This window comes from Malus sylvestris, chromosome 13 (assembly GCF_916048215.2).
Source record: "Malus sylvestris chromosome 13, drMalSylv7.2, whole genome shotgun sequence".
Taxonomy (NCBI): domain Eukaryota; kingdom Viridiplantae; phylum Streptophyta; class Magnoliopsida; order Rosales; family Rosaceae; genus Malus; species Malus sylvestris.
Genome location: NC_062272.1, coordinates 10,228,400 through 10,241,867, shown reverse-complemented (window position 1 = coordinate 10,241,867; position 13,468 = coordinate 10,228,400). Strand labels below are relative to the sequence as shown.

At 36.9% G+C, this 13,468-nt stretch overlaps 2 protein-coding genes across 2 annotated transcripts; one reads left to right on the top strand and one right to left on the bottom strand.

The window, feature by feature from the left end:
- Positions 1 to 2,756: 2,756 nt before the first annotated feature.
- Positions 2,757 to 6,106, top strand: LOC126596022 (pto-interacting protein 1-like). The gene is made up of 8 exons (XM_050262449.1): positions 2,757 to 3,067; positions 3,635 to 3,727; positions 3,906 to 4,156; positions 4,249 to 4,375; positions 4,744 to 5,017; positions 5,124 to 5,256; positions 5,419 to 5,505; positions 5,754 to 6,106. Exons 2-8 carry the CDS (start codon positions 3,646 to 3,648, stop codon positions 5,868 to 5,870), a joined length of 1,071 nt encoding a protein of 356 aa, XP_050118406.1. The 5' UTR covers positions 2,757 to 3,067; positions 3,635 to 3,645; the 3' UTR covers positions 5,871 to 6,106.
- A 770-nt stretch (positions 6,107 to 6,876) lies between these two features.
- On the bottom strand, positions 6,877 to 11,144 carry LOC126596020 (probable receptor-like protein kinase At5g18500). The gene is made up of 8 exons (XM_050262447.1): positions 10,616 to 11,144; positions 9,095 to 9,756; positions 8,876 to 8,980; positions 8,590 to 8,712; positions 8,338 to 8,508; positions 8,076 to 8,205; positions 7,546 to 7,758; positions 6,877 to 7,365 (listed from the first exon to the last, which is right to left on the bottom strand). The coding sequence occupies exons 2-8, from the start codon at positions 9,733 to 9,735 to the stop codon at positions 7,246 to 7,248; spliced, it is 1,503 nt and encodes a 500-aa protein (XP_050118404.1). The 5' UTR covers positions 9,736 to 9,756; positions 10,616 to 11,144; the 3' UTR covers positions 6,877 to 7,245.
- Between the last annotated feature and the right edge of the window lie 2,324 nt (positions 11,145 to 13,468).

Genomic DNA, 13,468 nt, shown 5'->3' with positions numbered 1-13,468 from the left:
TACATCACCGCCGCCACCACCACTGTAACCACAACCACCACCACTGCACCGCCACCACAATCATCACAACTGCCACCACGATCACCATAACCACAACCGCCACTAGTGCCACCACAATCGTTTGATATATATATATATATATATATATATATATATATATATATATATATATTATTTTTTAAAGCAATTTTACTCATATTGTTGATTGGTACGTTTGTTTCTATATTCAATTTAACTTTATACATTTTTTTCAAAGCGATTTTATTAATATTGTTGATTTGTATGTTTATTTTCATATTTAATTTATAAAGTTAATTGTGTGTTAGTAGGCATGTACTTTCTAAGCATTACTTGAAGTGGCATGTATAGAACGGGTAAATAAATTAGGTCCGTACTTTGTCTAATACCGGTAAATAAATTTGGTCGATACATTTTAATTTGACCGTTTTCATTTTGTGTTGAGACTTATTCACCTCGCATCAATACATTTTGATTTAGCGTTGATATATTTTAATTTGGCATTGGTAAGTTTTCATTTAGCAATGGTATGTCTTCTTTTGCAGGAGTGCGTGTTTGTCTAGTGGAGAATCTGGAAGAGTCGAAATGCAATGGTTTTCAAAGGTACATTAATTAATCCCATGGATGGGGTTAATTTGGTGCGGCATCTACTCCTAGAATTTAGAGCATGCCATATTACCAATCAGCAAGGCTGCTGACCCCTATGTGGAAACGAATGGTGCTATTTTTGTTGGGCAGCAGGTACGGTGGAGGAGGCCCACCTATGGTGTACTAAAGGTTAATTGTGACGGTGCCTGGCGTGGGAAGTCTTTACAGGGAGGATACAGATGGGTTATGACTCATAACTTATGAGGGACTTCGCAGGGTTGTTGCAAATGGCGGGTGGCGCAGGGGGTTTATTCTTCAACAACGCGGCTATGGCTGAAGCTGCGGCGATTCGTGCTGCGTTGGTGGAAATCGAATCTGATTCTCAGTCGTTGATTCGAATGCTTCAAGAAGCGTATTCTATAGATGCTGGTTCGTAATGTTTTATTCATGACATTATAAGTTTGGTGTCTCAACAAGGAGAGGTGAGGTTTTTGTATGTAAAGCGAAAAGGAAATGTCGCTGTGCATGTTGTAGCCTCATATGTTACCTCGCATGGAGGTGATTTCCGGTGGGATGTTCTTGATCCAGATTTTTTTTTAATATTCTTGCTGAAAATGAAAACGTTTATATTGAAATTCAATAAAACTTTTATCTTTTGACAAAGAAAATATATCATAAGTGTAATTTTGTACATAAAATGGCTTAATTAACTAGAAAAAGCATTTTAATCAAAAGTTTAAAAGAAATCGATGTTTAGTCAATGAAAACGGTCAATGAGGCGAGAAATTTTTCAGTATATTTAGAACATAGTACAATACATCACATGTCATCAGTAGAAAGTTTTTTTTTTTTAAATGTCCCTCTAATTATATAATAATATATGGAGTACGCTTTAACGTTTCAACCACAATGAAAAATTATCCAACAAAGCATCTAAATTTAAAAGCCCATTAAGACATACTTACACAGAGGAACAATCCCTCCAGAATCCACATCTTCAAAACGGCGGTGCATATAAAAATGTAATGCAAATCACATTAACATAATTTAATCTGGAATTAACATATATTAAAATCAAAGGACAAGAGTCAAGGAGAGAGGTTTGAACTTAATACCTTAAATCATCCGATGCAAATGTAAATATTCGTAATTAAACTAGTTAATTACAAATCTTCTTGCATCGCACACCTCTAAGGAGCGAAATAATTTACTAATCTAAATGAACAACCCATGACTCAAGATGACGTTGCAACGAGGCGTAACATGCACATATAAACTGAGATTGGGTAGAAGAATTTTGGAGAGGAATAATTGCTTTTGCTCTGCTTTATGTAGTTTAATATGTATAGAAAGTACGTGAATAATATTATACAAACAATATGCCAGCCACTTTCATCAAAATAACACGTCAACTGGGTTTTCATCTTTTTTTCTTTTAGGAACTTTAACAGAAAGCTTTCGGTACTGTTTATTTTAATAAAAAATAATATTTTTACACTAAAAAGTCAATAATAGTACTTTTAATAAAACTCTCTTTTAATATTCATCCCCTTTTAATATTTCTACTAATTAATAAAACTCTCTTTGTCAATAAAAAAAGAGTGAAAAGATAAATTAGTCTTCTATGACACCAAAAAAAAAGATGGGCAATAATGTAATTTCATATGTCCAAATTTTATTATTTTTTATTAAAACATCACCTACATGTGATGTTAAAATACATTCAATATTTAAAAAAATCAAAAATTCAAAAAATCAAAATCAAAATCAAAAACAAAAATCTCTCACCCCACACGTTTTCTCTCTCTCCTTCTCATTTTCTAAAAGAAATATGTACATACATACAAAGTATGTAGACAAATGCTAGTTTTTAGTATGATTAATACTTTTGATGTTTTACTTTTTTAGAAAACAGCACTGTTATTTTTATTTATTAAAATTTTAATTAATAACTGTAAATGGCGTTGTTACTTGTACTGTTTTAGTAGAAGCGATATCTTAGGTTAATGCACACTTAAAAATAAATCAGAGAACTTAAACTAAGAACGCAATTGAGTGGAGATATTTATATCAAATAACTTACCATCTATTACAAAAAGTTGAAAATTAAAAAAAAAATTAAAAAGATTTAACATCCCAACTGGTTTTTGACAGTTTCGAAATCCGCAAAAGATCGTGAAGACCGAGGAGTTTAAGAGTGAAAACACAAAATTCGGTTGTTGTCTTTGTGTCCTCTCTTCTAACGTAAGTCAAAGCCAGAACAGATAGACAGAGAGACAGAGAGACATCCCAACCTCCCCATTTGCATGCCTTCTGTACATTGCTGACGTGCGCCTCCTTCCCCTCTCCCTCTCCTGCTGGCCTCCATAGCCGGCCTGATCACTCTCATCACTCCAATCCGAACACTTCACTCAAAACTCAAAAAACCCAATTGCCAGAAGAACCATATAAACATACCAAGGTGAGAGACATCATTCCCCACAATTCTGCTACTTTTTTTTTATTTTTTATTTTTGTAAATTTATTTGTTTTAGATGCACTTTTTTCTAATTGTGGCTTCTTTTTCTTTTGATTTATTGTGTATCTGTTTGTTTTTTTGAGACAGGGACTCAAGAGGAACATGTAGAAATAGAAAGCTTTGAATTTTATGTTCTGTTGTAAAAATGAATCTCTCCTTGTTGATGGATCTTAAGTGGGAATTTTGAATTTTTACTTTGATTTTGTTTAATTTGTGAAATGAATAAATTGATGGATTTAACTTTTGATACAGATTTTTGGTTGTGTTTTTTTAATTTTTTGGGTGATATCCAGGTGCTTCTTCATCGTTTCTCTTGTTTGAATAACATTGATTTAGAATAAAGCATGTTAATTCATTGAGGTTTTAGTAACTTATAACAGATTGAACTAGTCTGAAATTAAGCCAGACTTTATAACTATCCAGAAACCATTGATCTTTGTTAGATAAATTTTATTGCCCGCGGTTTGTCAACGTAAGATTGCTTAAGATGGTTTTCAACTGTTTCTTCAGATAAAAACATCATGAGCTGCTTCAGTTGTTGTGTACAAGATGATTTCCGTAAAGCTTCTGAGACTCGACCGCATGTAACAAATCACTCAGCAGGTACCGCGTGGGTGTATATATACGATGTTCTTATTCTGAGTGCATTGATAATAATGACATATTCCATTACTTTTTCAGTTGGAATTAGTCAGGTCAACTTCTATGCCATTTGATTTTAGATATCCACTGTTTACGGCTTATTGTTTGATTGATGCAAAACTCGACATTTGAAATTTAGGCAATAGTGGAGGTTACTATCAGAAAGAAGCTGCACCCAAGGATACTCAGGTTGTAAATATCCTCCCCATTGCTGTCGCTGCCATTCCAGTGGATGAATTGAAAGATTTGACAGATAACTTTGGCACGAAATCTTTAATCGGTGAGGGTTCATATGGAAGAGTATATCATGGTGTTCTGAAAAGTGGGCCTGCTGCGGCTATTAAGAAGTTAGACTCCAGTAAACAACCAGAGCGAGAATTCTTGTCGCAGGTTAAGTCTGCGGAATGTTTTGTGTTTGATACTTGACATGGTACGCTATTTGCTGCTCAAATTTATTTAATGCTTGGAGCATAAATTTACAGGTCTCGATGGTTTCAAGACTAAAACATGAGAATGTTGTCGAGCTTGTTGGTTATTGTATTGATGGCCCTCTCCGTCTCCTTGCCTATGAGTATGCTCCTAAGGGGTCCCTTCATGATATTCTCCATGGTAAGTAACATTTCCGCATTCCTATCGTGTGGTGTTATTTACAGCCTCCAAAAGTTGTAAATTTGTAATCAAGTACCACATAGATCTTTTTTTGGTGAAGCTTTATGCACACAGAATTTTTTTTTTTGTTTACAAATTTTGAATGAGGCTTAATAACTTATAGGTTGAAGGTCAATTAGTTGATGATAGTTGTTTGTGTTTAATGACGCCTAGTGTTTCATGTAATCTGCTAAACGAGCGGGTTGGCCTCCAAACAATAGAAAATTGCTCATCAGCTGCAAATTTTTGAGCTTTATCTCTTTGATAATTAGTAAGATCGCCTTCATCTCTATGCTAATAGAAATTTGTTTCTCTTTATGTGGCTATAGGTCGGAAAGGTGTTAAGGGAGCACAGCCAGGTCCGGTTCTGTCATGGGTACAAAGGGTTAAAATTGCTGTAGGAGCAGCGAGAGGACTTGAATATCTACATGAAAAGGCGCAGCCTCATATAATCCATCGTGATATTAAGTCCTGCAATATACTGCTTTTTGATGATGATGTTGCAAAGATTGCTGATTTTGATCTGTCAAATCAAGCACCTGATATGGCAGCACGTCTTCATTCTACTCGTGTTCTTGGGACTTTTGGTTATCATGCTCCAGAGTAATTTCTTCCTTGATGTACCGTATAATCATGTTATGATGTACGCCCAAAATTTTGATTTGGCATATATCCCCTTGTAATTCTTGTCTGTGATTCCGAATGGCAGATATGCAATGACTGGACAGCTGAGTTCAAAAAGTGATGTCTACAGCTTTGGTGTAGTGTTGCTTGAACTCTTGACTGGGCGTAAACCTGTTGATCACACATTGCCGCGTGGGCAGCAGAGCCTTGTGACATGGGTACTAATTTCATCCTAGTTCTTGTCTACTTGTAACTCATGCTTGGTTCTTGCATCTTTTGTTTTATTCATTCAGGACGGGTGGAAGCGGAGAATTTTATTGGTTACTGGTTTTCATCTTTCATTTCGCTGAGTTTTTTTCTCGAATTTATGATTCTTTTAGGCAACACCAAAACTCAGTGAGGATAAGGTGAAGCAGTGTGTTGATGCTAGACTCAATGGAGAATACCCTTCCAAGGCAGTTGCAAAGGTAATCGGGAACACATTGAGTAATTATTCACCACCAGTTTACTTGATTCCAAGAAATACTTGCCATTGCTACGATTCCTTAATATGTATACACAGTTACACACATATATAATTATGTTATCTTTAAATTGTTGATTGGATGGACAAGAACACGACATACTTTTGGTCTGGCCAGTTATAGACTAATTGAAAAGGCAGGCAGTTGGTTTACTTCAAATCCACTGATCACAATTTGTGTGCTTGAAACAGTTGGCTGCTGTTGCCGCCTTGTGCGTCCAATATGAAGCTGATTTCCGGCCAAATATGAGCATTGTTGTCAAGGCTCTACAGCCTCTTTTGCATGCTCGGTCCGCTCCCCACCATTGAAACAACAAGCTTCTGGATTCCCGACCTGTCAATCGTTCGTGCAGACAACATCATTGAGATTCGTTTTGTAAACACAGTTTCTGTAGATCATATACCATTCTTCGGCTCCTTTTGCTCATCAAAATCTTAATGATCCCCTATGTAATTCACAGTGACTCTGTTACCTGTTCAAAAGTTCCTTATTGGAGCCTTGGATTATTCGACTTTTCTAAATCAACAACCTTTTCTTGGGTGTCTGTTTAGTCTCCTGGAACAGCACATAAATTTGCAGAGAATAAGATTCCAAACATAGTGCAGAATATAGTTTTTTGTCGTGAGGGGACCAAACAGTTTATTTATGTTTTTATTCTTGGCGAGATGATATTTTAAATTATTCTAATTTATGAGGAGGGTGATTTGAGCTTGGATGCACGGGTTAGACACGGAGCCCTTTTCAACTGGCTTAATTCACATATGCATATTTGTTTAGTGCATGGGTTCGGCGGAACAAATCATTCCATGATGCTCGTGACCCCTTTTGCTTGTTGGATAACATGTTCAAACACCATTTTAATTTGAAGCGTTGCCTGGTTAATATTGCCAAGCATAAACAAAAAAACAAAAAAATGCACAGCCATATTCAATCCTATCTGTAAAAACACAAAGCCTTAGATTTGATCCAACGGTTTAAACTGAATGACCAACGAGCGTTAAATCAAATCGAACAATTAAATGTGTTGGTACTGTGTGTCTGCAATTACTCAAGAAAAGTTGGGAGCATGAAAGGAGAAAAATAGCCTTCCCGTGCTTAGCAATAAATCAATGCACATGATGTGCAATTTTAGCCTCCAAAATCACATGACACGCAACCCTTATATTGAACTTGGCAATTATATGACTGCCTTTCCTTGTGCTGAGTTTCACATCTCACAGTTTGCTTCAAATGCACGGCAACATGGCTTGACATTCAACCAAGCTCCCGTCGCGGTCGTAAACCTAACACAATGCTGGTAGTAGAAACACACAATGCAAGCCAAAAACGTTTCTTCCTGTAAACTTTAGCATGTCTCAGAAAAAATCTCATGAATTACAATCACCTAAAGAAAAAAAGGAAGAGAAAAAACCGATAACTGTACACACTCGGTGGCTAAGGCATCCCCTTCTAGTGCCACTCCATACACAAAAACCATCTCTCAACACCTATAAGTAGGTTTATATATTCAAAAAAACAAGTAAAAAAAAGTTCCTTTCGTTCTGGTCCTTTCCTTTATCTCGTTTCAGTTCCTTCCTTTGATCACAACTATGGTAGGCTGAAGAATATGAAAGCTTTAAACGAGTGTAACATGTCCCCTTTGATTTGTATTCCTTGCATTTCTATGATTGATTCGCCATTTGCCTATGTTCGACGGTTCCTTCTGCTATCTGTCTTTGTAGTTGGCTTCTCACTCCAATCTGTATCAGAATTTAGAGACTCGGCTTCTGTGTTCCCTGCTTGACTTCTGCGGCGTCTTCGGTCCTGAATTCCAGCCAAGTTACATTAGATAGATCAACTTATGAACTCCTCAGAGTATAACGATGAGATGAATTGAAAAAACAAGCCACGCAAACCAAAAATTCGAATGAAATCTATATTTGTGTCAAATGGATATAAGGTCTGTTTAGCATTGTTATTTCAAAGATGATTTCAGAAACGTACCTCTCGAGGTATGGGATACTCCTCCGATTCAAGCATGCGAACCACTTGACCCATCTTAGGCCTTTTATCAGAATCTGGATCTACACACCTCAGTGCAGTCAAGAGGGCTCGTTTAAGGGCACTCGTAGATGGCTTGGTCTCAATGTTCGGATCTACCAGCTCTTCTGAACGCCTGCCTCCAACCATCATCTTGAGCCAATCTACCAAATTTACCTGCAAGACGCACACAGCAGGTGTAAGGGCAACTGTTACTACACAGGTATCATTCCTTTTTCTTCTTTTTTGTTCCCCTAAAGGAAGCAGATATAAAGATAGTTAGCTGTCACAGAACACATCAAACAACTCCAAGGTTTTTTTGGGGTATCCATTTGTTCGGAAGCAAAGAATTTTCCTGTGCAAACTAAAATGAATTTAAAAGCTGATTATCGAATATGACATGCATCCTTAACTAATCAATATACGAATGCAAAACTAAGATGCATATTTGATCTCAAAATTCTCACTTCACAATAGTAACAATTTTGTCATACCTCTTGTGCTGGCCGACCATAATCCACCGGATCTCTTCCAGTGATTGCTTCCAAAATCACAACCCCAAAGCTATAAACATCACTCTTCTCATTTAGAAGGCCAGAGTTGGCATATTCTGGGGCCACATATCTGAAAAACAGAATGATGAAAGGAACCGATAAGAATTGATTACTCTAGAATTATGATATAGTGTTCTTCTACCATCACAAGAATCTTCGTACAAGAAATTGCAACTGTTCCTAAAGGAGAAAAGGTACTCACCCAAAGGTACCCATAACTCTAGTTGTAATATGACTCTTCCCGGCACCTAGCAACTTTGCCAGACCAAAATCAGATATCTTAGCATTGAAATCATCATCAAGTAAGATATTGCTTGACTTAATGTCTCGATGCACAACTTTGGGTTCAATGGCCTCATGCAAATAAGCCAGCCTGAAATATGTGAAAAAAAAGAGTCAGAAAAAGATAAACCACAAGGGTGAAAAACTCAAACAAAGGTATAGGAAGACCTACGCTTTAGCGGTGCCAAGGAGAACTTTCATGCGTGCCTCCCATGTGAGATATCCATGATGACGCATAGCTCCATGAAGCCATTGCTCCAAATTTCCGTTGTTGACATATTCATAAACCAGCAACCTGAACAAAACACACGTGTTTTAAGTATGAATGGATTATACATGTAACTAAGGATGTGACATAGTACTCTCTATTTATCCAAAACAAGGTGCTCAGCAAATAATAATATGACTGCCTGTATTTTACCATGTAGAAGTCATTACATAAAATTACAGAGAAATACCTGTGGGTTCCTTCGATGCAGTATCCCAAAAGTCGAACCAAGTTTTTGTGTCGTACATGCCCAATAGCCTCAACTTCCACTCTGAATTCCTTCTCTGCTTGTCCTCTGTGTGATGATTGAAAATATATATGTTATAAGCCCAAACAATTGAATTGTAAGGAAAACAGAAGATAGAAAAAACAGAAATCCATAAAGCTACTGAAATAAGATGCATCTTACAGGTTGTTGAGTAGCTTCTTCACAGCCACAGGAGATCCATTAATCAGATTACCCCGATAAACAACTCCATATCCACCCTCACCAATGACATTTTCCTTTGAAAACCGACCTGTTGCGAACTCAAGGTCCCTTAATGTAAACCAGTGACCCCAACCAAGGCGAGAGAATTCAGGTAGACCAGATAGAGGTGAAGGTGCAGTTATAGGCTGTGAAGAAGGCTCATACATATAAGCTGCACCACACTCATCTCCAGATTGAGAACCAACATTTTCCTTCTCCCCATTGTTAAATGAGCCTGATCGACTGCTACCATCTCCATTCTTATGGATCAAAACTTTCTCAGACTCTCTGTCACTGAATTTATCGCCAAGGGTGAGAAAAGAACTACTACGGGGTACGTAGTTATTTGCACAAGCTTGATCTACCCTAATCTCTTTGATTTCCTTTGAATCATTTGGAATTCTGCGCAGAGGAAGCATGTCAGTAGACTTTCTGGATCTCTTTCGCGAAGTAAGACAAATTGATATCACCGCAAGAATCATCACTATAAAAACTCCCACAATGATCCCCGTTAATACCCAAACCTTTAAACCGAAGACAAATGTCTTCTTGGTCAATACAGTATCAAGACCAGATGCCATTTACTCTTGATAAAAAGGACCCTGCAGAGTTCAAAACAAAGAAATTAGAAACTCCAATTCCATGCATAAAAAACTCTTATCTTTTGCATATCTACCATTTTGTTACTGAATTTAACTGCTTGTCTATGTAAAATTTCACCTCTTTCAATGCCCATCAATTTTTTTCTTTTCAATGACAAAAACACATATTCACAAATTGGGAACATAATAAAAGTAAACAAAGCGGTAGAAGTTAGTGTGCTACGAAACAAATATGTAGTGCGAGAGAGAGAGAGAGCGGAAAACCAACATGGTCAGGGAAACAGACTCAACCACAATCCACAATCTCACAAAGACTACGCAGATCACATAACACCAAAGTGATCAGGGAAACAAACTCAGCCTCAATATGACATTCAAACTACAAACCAAAGGAAAAGTAGGAAAAAATGCACAAAGATTTCTCCTTTCCAATTCCACCCACTTTCATACAGTGAAAACATATTAACAGCAGGACCAACTAATGCATTTCCCACATCATTCCATATTGTCCAATATATACACAATCGAAAAAGACCAAAACTTTAAACATTTATTACCCAACCCAATTAAACCAATAACTGCAGAAACCCAATAAGCCTAATACAACAACCGCTTGGCTTAGCTCAGTCCAGTTCTACATTACCCACAAAAGTTGAAACAAGCATGAACTTTTAACATTCTACAGGTTAACAACAAGAACAGTAAAATCTTCAGAAACTCCATTTCCTAATCGTTTCCACATTTAGCTCAGCAAACAAACAGGGAATATATATATATATATATATATATAATGTATATAAATGCACCAAAAGTAACCATATAGAGAGGCTCCATACACTGGAAGTTTCTGAATTGGTACCTTTATTCCTCAAATTCAATTTGAAAGGCTTCTTCAACTCAATCTTCTAGATCTCCAAAGAACCCAGAAAAAACCAGCTTGGAAATGGGGCTGCTGCCACAGAACCAAATCAATCCCATTATTTGTAATGTAAATATTGGTGGGGTTCCTTTCTGGGTTTTCTCAATTGGGAAATGGGTTCTTGTATCCAAGCTCAGATGGTGAGACAGAGGCAGAGCAGCACTCTTCCCCACAAGCACTTGCCCCTTTGAAAAACTCCAAACAAAAATGGGGGTTCACAACTCACAAGAACAGAGGCTAATGTGTGTCTGTGCAGTCCAAGGGGAATGGAGAAGAGAAGAGGCACATGGAATTCTGGAGAGAGCAAATGGTGGTGGTGGGGTTAATAAGAAGGGGTGGAGTTGTCAGTGGTAGGTGATGAGGAGGAGGGAGAGAGAGAGAGACTGCCTTACAACATTACATACAGTAAAACAGAAGCATGAAAAAAATTGAAGCTTTCTTTTGCTGTTTCTTCAAATTTCTCTCTTTCCCTTCTTTTTATTTGTTTTAATCCTTTATAGTGATGTCTAAATGCGTGCCGAGGGTGACAGACAATCTGAAACTTAATCAGGTTTAGCATTTAACACAAGACCCTTCTTTTTTCGGTATTTTCATTTTCTCTAGAGAATTTATAATATTTTGTTCAACATGATTATATTCTAAATTACGAACAAAAAGTGTGAACTTGAGAGTTTACAAATTCGTATTCCCTTCTTGGCATTATTTTAAGAAGAAATAACAACGTTTTCTTACGACAAAAAACGTTTTTGTTAGTCAAACATCCATTTTTAAATAAAATAAATGTATTTAAATACAAAAAGGGGTTATGATTACATGGGGGACAATTAATCAGTGTGACCTTGAAGAAATGTTGAGCACAAATTGTGAAAGGAAAGCATAAAAAGGGGGGGGGGGGGTTCAAAGGTCAAATGAACAGACTGGACGGCAAATTAACCAAAGACCTTTTGATGCCCTAGTTATGGAAAGATTTTGTAGTGTGATCGTCATACGGAACGATACATTACATGTCGTTATATAAATGGTGGGATACATATGTTAAAAAGTTAATAACTTAAAAAATAAAAATTTTCATCACTTACATAAAAACACGTGATGTTACCATCCGTATTTCAGTCATAATTAAAAATTTCTCATATTTATGAATATTTAATCATTTCATGAAATTTGCAAATTTTTCTTTCCTTGAGCTTTGTGAATTTCTATTTTTTCTTTAATCATTGAGGTTGGGATGTTCAAATTTAGTAGGTCGGAATAGTCAAGGAAACAGACTGCAACTCCGTACCAAATTGTATACGCTCCTGACCCCAAAATACCCCTGATAATATACTAATATATCATCTGTTTTTGAAAATAAAATTGAAAATTATTTCTCGGGGGAAAATGCAATCTGGGTGCACCGTGCATGGGCATGGATCCGTTGAAGTTGATTTTTGGTTTTGTAACTGTTGCTTAAGGTACCGTTTGGTACGTGGGACGGGACGGAATAGAGTGGAACGAGACGTTTCGTCCCACGTTTGGTGCGCCTAAAACGGGTGGAACGCGTTGTTTCCCAGGACGAATTTTGAGTGAATTTTCATTCGCCCTCACCCCCTGGAACGACTCGTTCCACATCCATGGAACACAAAATTATAACCTCTCCGTCTCCTTTTTCTTCCTCCTTGTTTCCATCCGAGGACATCTTTGCTCCCTATCCATTCCGTTCCGTCCTATCCCATCCGATTCCATTTTGTCTCATCCCGTCTGCATACCAAACGATACCTAAGTGTTTGTATAAACTCTCGTTCACAAGATGGCCGATGTTTAACCTATTGCATGTTATTAACTTATTACTTATCATGAATTGGTACTCGAGCAAAGTAAATCACTACAATTCCTGACTTTTCAGCATTTATTAGGTACGTGAATTTCATCTTATAATCTATAACCCAATATCGTCAAAACCAATAATTACATCAACTAAGGAAAGTAGTACGTTGTATCCAGTTCTCATTCCACATTTCTTTTATTCATAAGTTTCTCGATTTTTTACTTCCCGTTATGTAAGTAAATATCTCATTAGGGTTTCACAATACAAGAACCAATAAGCTACTAGCTATAGGTGAAAGACCGAGAGAGTATGTATATATTATAGTCAACTAATATGTCAGCTTGCGGCATTTGCATTTCTTAGGGAACTGGATCCTCTCCTGAGCTCAGGATGGGGATCTTCATGAGTAACCCATCCGGACCGTTCAAACTTGATTCAACGGCTGTAATTATTATAACTTTTAGAGGAACCCCCTATTTGAAGCCGTTGGATTAAATTTCAACGGTCCAAATGGACTGCTCAGAAGGATCCTCATCCTGAGCTCAGGGAGGATCCAGTTCCATTTCTTAGAGCAGGATCAATCATGTTTAGCAGTAGCAGGATTGGTTGGTACAGTGAATGCAGGTGGCTGAGGACTCGATCATATACCTAGCTATAGGTTGAAATGTCAGATTGCTTCACATTTCAGATACATAGACTACATAACACGTCTCTGCTTCTTAAACTATTCATTATTATTATTATCTGCTCACTGCAATGCATGTACAGTCCATCTCCGTCTGCATGACTTCACATGTTGTCCATGTTCATCATTTATTGTTTTGTTTTGTGAACCTACCTGTACAGACACCTGAATTCATGCCTTACTCCTGATCATATATGGCAATGTTTAGTAACTATAGAGCTAATTAAGTTATCGTTCAACTATTCATTTAGCGATACTTCTCTTCTCAACATTAAAAAATGTCTTAAGTTTAAATTATGAG

Bases quoted from the DNA above. Each gene is read 5' to 3' on its own strand.
- LOC126596020 (XM_050262447.1), bottom strand. From the start codon at position 9,735: ATGGCATCTGGTCTTGATACTGTATTGACCAAGAAGACATTTGTCTTC. The intron at 8,713-8,875 runs GTATTTCTCTGT...TGTTTTGTTCAG, and splicing joins TGCATCGAAGGAACCCACAG to GTTGCTGGTTTATGAATATG. The intron at 8,509-8,589 runs GTAGGTCTTCCT...CACATATTTCAG, and splicing joins CTCCTTGGCACCGCTAAAGC to GCTGGCTTATTTGCATGAGG.
- LOC126596022 (XM_050262449.1), top strand. From the start codon at position 3,646: ATGAGCTGCTTCAGTTGTTGTGTACAAGATGATTTCCGTAAAGCTTCT. The intron at 4,157-4,248 runs GTTAAGTCTGCG...ATAAATTTACAG, and splicing joins AGCGAGAATTCTTGTCGCAG to GTCTCGATGGTTTCAAGACT. The intron at 5,257-5,418 runs GTACTAATTTCA...TGATTCTTTTAG, and splicing joins AGCAGAGCCTTGTGACATGG to GCAACACCAAAACTCAGTGA.